We start from the raw sequence: 7,197 nt of genomic DNA on the forward strand, positions 1-7,197 counted from the left end.
GTGTGTGTTCGTCTTTCATGCTGGCTGAAGACCGAGGGAGGAAGCACAGAGCCCTGGGCTCCAGGGTGCCCGTGAGGACGAGCGAACGCCCCGTGGGACCGATGTCTTCCGTGGTGGCCTCAACCAAGGATTCCAACGCCATGTGCCCGAAGGCGGTGGAACTCGTCCTGGTCAAGGAGCAGAATGGGGTGCAGCTCACGAACTCCACCCTCGTCAGCCCCCCGCAGCCCCCCGTGGAGACCCAGGAGCGGGAGACGTGGGGCAAGAAGGTCGACTTCCTCCTGTCGGTGATCGGCTTCGCGGTGGACCTGGCCAACGTCTGGCGCTTTCCTTACCTGTGCTACAAAAACGGCGGGGGTGAGTCCCCGCCCCCTGCGCCCCGCTGGGCTCGCGTCCCGGACGGTCGAGACACATGCGCGCTCCGGCAAGGCGGCCGGGTTTCTAACAGCGCTAGCGGGCACGGATGCCCCAGACGGCTCACCTCCTTTCCAAAAGTGACTTTCACTTTGGGGAGAAAGCCCCCAGAGGCCCACAGCAGGGCATCTCTGGCTGGCTCTCAACAGTGTTCACAAAGCGGGCGGAGCCTGTGAGCTGGGATTAGCAGACCTTGCCGGGGAGATATGCCCATCCCCCACCCCTGCTCCCACTGCGCCTTGAACTCGACCTCTCCCAGCACTCGGGGCAGAAAACTCAGGTACAGGGCAAGGCCCCCCCCAAAAACCCAGGCTAAGAAGCCGGGTAAGCTGGTGCTCACGCCCCGGCCCCCACCCCCACCAGCATCCTTAGTTCGCTGGTTACGTCCCCACCGCCCCGAGCCAGGGCTTTGGAAGACAGTCTGAGGAGGGCCCCCCAGCATGCCAGGAGTGGACTGGCAGTCTCCGCCAGCTGAGGGGAGGGGACCAAGGCCTCAGCAGGTGCAGGGGGTGGCCTAGGGACAGGCTGAGCTGTGAGGTCTCCCTGCCTCCCTGCCATCCCAGGACAGAGCCCAGGCAGATCGCGGGCTTTGAAGCTGCACTCCGGGAGGCAGAGCGGGTCTGGGCTCTGTGCTGGGCAGGTACCCCTGTCAGCCGCAGCCCCAGGGAGGCAGGCTCTGAATTCTGGAGCGGGGATGGGTGATGGGACCACGTGGATCAGAGGCGGTCCAGAGGTCCCAGGGAGTCACAACTCAAGAGGGGCGGACATTCCCCAGATGGGCAAGGGACCAAGTGCGGCGGGCCGGGCCTCGTGCTGTGCTCTGCGGGTAGCTCTGTGGCCGGGGCTGGGGGCACACGAGGTCCCACAGGGATGTGTCAGGGCGCCGAGGACAGCAGGGCTGGGTGTGTTGGGGAGGCCGACCACCCAAGCCCGTGGCCTCCTTTGAGAGGGCAGGCCGGCCAGGAGCTTCAGGGGAAGCAGGGAGGGGCCCGGGGTCGCATGGTCGGTGGGGACAGCTGAGTCCTGGAGCCCCCGTGACCGTGCTGTCACGTCCCGCAGGCGCTTTCCTGGTCCCCTACCTGTTCTTCATGGTCATCGCAGGCATGCCGCTCTTCTACATGGAGCTGGCCCTCGGGCAGTTCAACAGGGAGGGCGCTGCCGGCGTCTGGAAGATCTGCCCGGTCCTCAAAGGTAACGTCCATAGGGCGTGGAGCGGGGCACATCCGGTCCTGCTCTGCGGGAGTGCCAGCACGCGGCCGCACGGGTGGCCGCAGCATGAGAAATCGGGTCCTGCCAGGAAGACCCGTAATAACAGGGACCTCGGAGTCCAGTCCCTTGCCCCAGGCGCGGCCGCCCGCACCCCGTCGGCAGCATGGTTTTGTCAGAGTATCAAGATGGTAGATAAGCGCGAACCCCCACCCATCGCCCACTGTCACCGGTCACCTGCCCTGCCTGTCTGCACTTGTTGGCTGGGGCTGCCTTACAAGGTGCCACGAACGGAGTGGCTTACACAGACGTCATCACCTCACAGTCTCGGAGGCTGGAAACCCAAACTGAAGGCTTTGGTGGTCGACACTCGTGCGGGCGTCTGAGAGGCTCCCGGGCCCCCGTCCTGGGCTGGCAGATGAAGGTCTCCCTGTGTCTTCACGGCACCCTCCCCACCCCTGTGTCTCAGGACCCAAACCTCCCTTTCATAGGGTCTCACCCTCCTTGCCTAGGGCGCCCCCCCCACGGCCTCACCGCAACTTGACTTCCTCTGTGAGGACCTGCCTCCAAGTCCCGAGATGCCAGGGTGGACACAGCTCAGCTCGCTGTCCGTCATCGTTCACCTGTCTGCATTTCATCCACCTGTCACCCACCTGTCATCTATCAGGCACCTGCGATCCACCTACCTATCTACCATTTGTCATCTGTATATCAGATCTATCACTATGAAACGCTGAGCAAACGTAAATGAGCTCAGGAGGCCTTGGCTAGAAGTAAATGATAAAGGTTTGGTCAAGGTCTCGGGGTTCACAAAGTGGGCACCCCACGCAGTGCCCAGTGTCCCAAAGAAGAGAGAAGCGAGGAGTCTTGGGTGAAAAGCTCGCTCTCGAGGCGTCGGTCCCGCCGTCCACGTCCGGACAGGGCCGGGAGGGTCGTCTGTGCACGGCTGGCGGCCTGGACATGGCGCCCGGCGGCCCGCGTGCATGAACAGCCCTTCCCTGCCCTGCAGCAGGGGTCGAGGCCGTCCAGGGGTTGGACGTGCATCTGGGCATCGGCGCGGAGAGCTCAGACGTGCAGTCGGCAGGTTAAGCGAGAGCAGCCCCTCCCCCGCCTCAGCGGCTCGGCCACAGCCACCCCGGCTGCTTCTCCCCCCCGTCCTTACCCTCCGTAGTCTCTCTACCTGTCCATCTGTCTGTCATCTCCCTATCCATCTATCTACTGTCTGTCATTTTTCTATGGATCTATCATCTGTCATCCATGCATTATCTATTATTTACCTATCATCGATCGACCGACCTGTCAGCTATCTATCATGTCTGTCTATCTATCATCTATCATTCATCTGTCATCTGTCTAGTTACTCACTGCCACTGTGATGCAACTCACAGCTCAGGAGGAGTTCCAGTGGCTGGCCTCCCTGGGGTCCCCACCCTGCACCCCAAGACCCGGCAGAGGCAGGCACGTAGCGTGTTGTCTCCACGCTGGAGATGCAGGCACCAGAGCGGGGTCCTTGGGCAGTTCACCGCTGTCACCGCATCACGGCAGATTCTGTCCCAGACCCATCCGCCTCACTGGGGCCAACACGGCTTCCCGGTCGCTGACGGTCCAGGGAGTGTTGGGGTGGGGGGTGCTCGACCAGGGAAGTGTCGGCCCGGTGCCGACAGCTGCTTTCACTAAGAACGTGGCTGTCACGCACCCGGCTTAGGGTTTTCTCAGAGGCGCTCGGAAGGTGATGATTTCAGGAGGGCAGAAGCCCCAGTGGGTGTCACGTGAGCCATGCGGCTGGCTGGGTGGCTGCGTGCTCAGACAGCCGCCGACCCGGCCTTGGGGGTGAGGCCATCGTGCAGCTGCTGAGATCGTCTCCATGGGGAGAAAATCACCCTCACAGCAACGGAAACGGCGAGACCGGCCAGGCGTGAGGCTCCTCCGGCCGCTGCGTGCTAATGGCCAGCTTGCTGACTCTGGCGGCGTTAGCAATGTTTTCCGAGGCCGAATGACACCGGGCCGCCCTGAGCGGGGTCCCAGAGCGAGGTCTGGGTACCTCTGGGCTCTGGCGTCCTGAGCCGAGGGTCCCCTGGTGTGATTTGCACTCACACATGGAGGCGCAGACAAGTTGCCTGGACCTCCCCCCCTCCTCCCACCACCGGTGCCACCGGTAACTCCCAGTGGAGGACTGGGCAGGCTCTGAGGGCACCGGGCCTCCTCAGCCATGACGCAGGTGTCACCTGAGATGTCACGGCGTCTTCGTGCTGCCACCGAGGGCAGTGGACCCACGCTCCCAGTTCGAGACACCAGTGAGTGGCCGCGATCACTAGGCTCTGCACACAGTGTGACAGGTCCCGCGTCTGCACCGAGCCGCCACGTCAGTGTTTATGGGGCAGCCGCCTGGGCAGGCACTGAAGGGGGCCTCCCGCCAGGACGCAGGCTGCGGCGCTTTCCGCTCGCGACCCTGCGTTTCCGAGCAGCACGGTCTGCCCGTCCGGAGAATGTCCGCGGTAAGTTTCTCACGTGACAGGACCCCGTGTCCCCACCGCCCACCAGGGAGCCGAACGCTGAATCAGCGTGGACCCGCGTCCTTCCTGAGTGCCCGCCGCAGGCGAGGGGCCGCGGAGAGAAGGCCACGGCCGCAGGGGCTGGGGACCCGCCGGGTTCCTCCCGCAGAGCTCCACGGTGACTGTCCCCTCGCAAAGGCTTTTCGAGGTTTCAGGTCGCTACTCAACCCCCAGGACCCGGGGCCGTGCAGGAAATCTGACTGGCAGCAGCCGCACGCGGGGCGCCGCCTCCCCCCAGCCAGAGCGGAGCCTGCGGGGGAAGTCGGCCTCGGGCTGGGTGGCGGCCTCGCGCCGCACCCCACGCCGCGTGCGTCCAGCTCCGGAAGCTCCTCCGAGCCCAGTGAGGAGGCCACGAAGAGGCGCCAGGTGGCCCCTGTGGGCGGAGTCTCGGCCGGAGCCTGGTCACCCATCTCGTCACGAACCACTGAAAGTCCGCTCTGGAGCCACTGTCCGGGCCTCAGCAGGGGCCGCGCGCGTCCAGGATCCGCGAGCAGGGCGCGGGCGCCGGCGCCAAACTTCCAGGTCTGAGCAAGACACGCCCGCGGGTTAACGCCGGCCCAGCCGCCTCCGCTCCAGCTCCGTTTCGTCCGCGGGATGCCCGTGTCCTGGGAGACGTCATCGCTCTTTGGATTAAGGGAGGCAAACCATGCCTTTCTGGGTCCCGACACACACGCCTTCGCTCTTCTCCTGTTTGTAAAAACATTAATGAGTGGCCTCTGTATTTCACATGTCATGAAATATGGGGAACACAGGATAAATGGGGGCATCCGTTAAAAAGCCCCCAATAATCCCTATGGAGCTAAAAGCCCATCCTGCCCCTCGGAGAGGGCCCAGCGCATCCAGGCCACTGCAGAGGTGGCCCTGCGTTTGGAGCGAGCCCTCCGGACAGCCTGCGTCACCCCCGCCCCGGCCCCCCATGGACCAGGAGCTGCTCACTGCGCCTGACCGGCACTGAGCTCCCGAGAAAGCCAGACAGTGGGCCCCCGGTGGCGGGGTCAAGCATCCGGCTGCGCCTCGGCCTCGGTTCCCCGGACGGCTGGCCTCGGGCCCTCCGCGCGGCCGCGGCAGGAGACGCTGCGGGTGGCCCCAGCTCCAAACGCGGAATCACAGAGGCTGGGGGAGGCGTCTCGGGGATGACCCTCTTGCCCCGCCCCTCTCCGGTCTGAGCGCGCGCGCGCGCGCACACGCAGCGGCCAAACACTAGAGACAACCACGGCGACCGCGGACGCGGCCGACCCTCGCGGACCTGGGGGCTCCCCCAGAAACGCTTTCCTTCCGCCGGCGTTCCTGGGGCGCCAGCCCTCGTGAACGCCCCGGAGTGAGCTGGCTCTGGGGGTGGCGAAGGCTCCCTCAAGGCCTGAGGATGCCTGTTTCACGGCAGCCCGAGTAATTCTGTACCCCACGGAGGCGCCGCACTCCAGATCGTGGACTGGAACGTAATTTTATGGTACTTTGTGGTCAGCAGTGTTTTAGTGTGATTTATTTAGGCAATCTTCCCTCTTTCTAAAAAGAATTTAAAATTCTTTAAATTTATATTTTTGTATAACACACAAGGTTATATAAACATATTAAGAAAAATCAAAATTTAAGAAAATCGACATTAAGAGCTGTGTGAAATTCCGTTAGCCCTGAGCTTCCAGACATAGAGGAACACATTCTGGCTGAAGGAGCCAGAGGGGCCCGAGCCTGCCGTCTCCTTGGCAGAGGGCTCCGTGTGGCAGGAAGTGGTGAAGGACACGCACCGGGCGGCTTTAGTTAGCGTCCATGGCGAGGTAGTGGACAGCGATCATCAGGCATTCTCATAGCAAGAGAAAGTGGGTGTCAGTTGGCCGGGTCCTAAGTGACGGCAAGGAGGTGCTTGGCGGTGGCCCAGGCCCGTGGCCTCTAAGACTCTGCAGTCCTGAAGGGCGGCTCTTAGAGTGACCAAACGAACTCCAGAGAATCTTTTCCTTCACTCAGCGATGGCGGCCGCCAGACAGCAGCGGGGGGCGCTCCAGGGCTGGTGTGCTGGCTGCTGATGGGGAGCCATGCGCTCCAGGAGCTGCGTCACCCGCGGTGACCTCGTCACTCCGTTGTGAAGGTCGAGAAATCTGACCGGCCCAGATGGAGGGCTGAGCGCACAGCCAGGGTTCCAGGAGGACCAGAGGCAACGTCGGCTCTTCCTTCAGACGCTGGATTTGGATCTGCACTCGGGTTTGACCAAAGGCTCCCCGAGTTCCCAAAGTTCCACGCTGAGGGTTTGGGACGCAGAGTCTCAAACGATTCCAGGCCGAGCACGTAAAGTCGGCCCACCGCCAGGGGAACCGTCCGTGGTGGCTTCCCACGAGCGTGTCCTCGTGACAACATGGCTGGCCGACCGCACGCCATCGCGGCCGCGTGGCTGCCTCAGCAGGCTCACCGTAAATCACCACCCAGCCTCTCCCTCAAAGGAACCCAGCGGAAGCGCAATGTGGGGGTCGCTTACGGTCGACCAGTTTCACCCTGGAGAAGACGTCCCACCGGAAGCGGCTTGGTTCAGTCGTCACCGCCTCTGAGGCCGTTCTCCCGCGGGGCTCCTACCGGGGCCTGGCGTGCCGCCCGATGCTGGCTCTGTCTGATGCACCTGCACAGATAAATTTTGGTGCCTCCAGTTTTGCTTTTAAGGTAGAAGAGCACTTCAGCGAAGTGGCCTGAACACGAAAATGGCTTCTCCTAAGGTTTATGCCCGTAAAAAACAAAGCAAGCCGCTCCCTGCGGAAGTCGCCTTGGAGGCCGGCTCCTCCTCAGCCACGCGGGCAGGACGGCATGGCGCCTCGCAGGCTTCTAATAAAGGAAGTTAAGGTCACAGCCCAAGCTAGTCCAGTCGGCAAAGCTGAGAAGGACGGTCAAAATGCGAACAGCGTGGAGCTTAGCGACGTGAACCATGTGGCAGGAACGTGGCGGTGCTCGTCCCACTCCGAGGGCGGTGGCCCTTCCCCGCCCAGGGGACAACCGCCAGACGCCTGCACCCACCAGGCGGTCCGGCACAACACCGCCAACTGCCCAG

At 63.2% G+C, this 7,197-nt stretch overlaps 1 protein-coding gene across 1 annotated transcript in view; it reads left to right on the forward strand.

Moving 5' to 3' along the window:
* The first annotated feature begins 17 nt into the window (after positions 1–17).
* SLC6A3 (solute carrier family 6 member 3) overlaps positions 18–7,197 on the forward strand; it is a 33,016-nt gene continuing 25,836 nt past the window's right edge. Inside the window, exons 1-2 of the mRNA XM_006917164.1 lie at positions 18–357; positions 1,474–1,605. Coding sequence (XP_006917226.1) covers positions 18–357; positions 1,474–1,605 — 472 coding nt within the window. The remainder of the gene's footprint in view (positions 358–1,473; positions 1,606–7,197) is intronic.

The sequence above is a fragment of the Pteropus alecto genome, unplaced genomic scaffold, assembly GCF_000325575.1.
Source record: "Pteropus alecto unplaced genomic scaffold, ASM32557v1 scaffold137, whole genome shotgun sequence".
NCBI classification, from domain to species: Eukaryota; Metazoa; Chordata; class Mammalia; order Chiroptera; family Pteropodidae; genus Pteropus; species Pteropus alecto.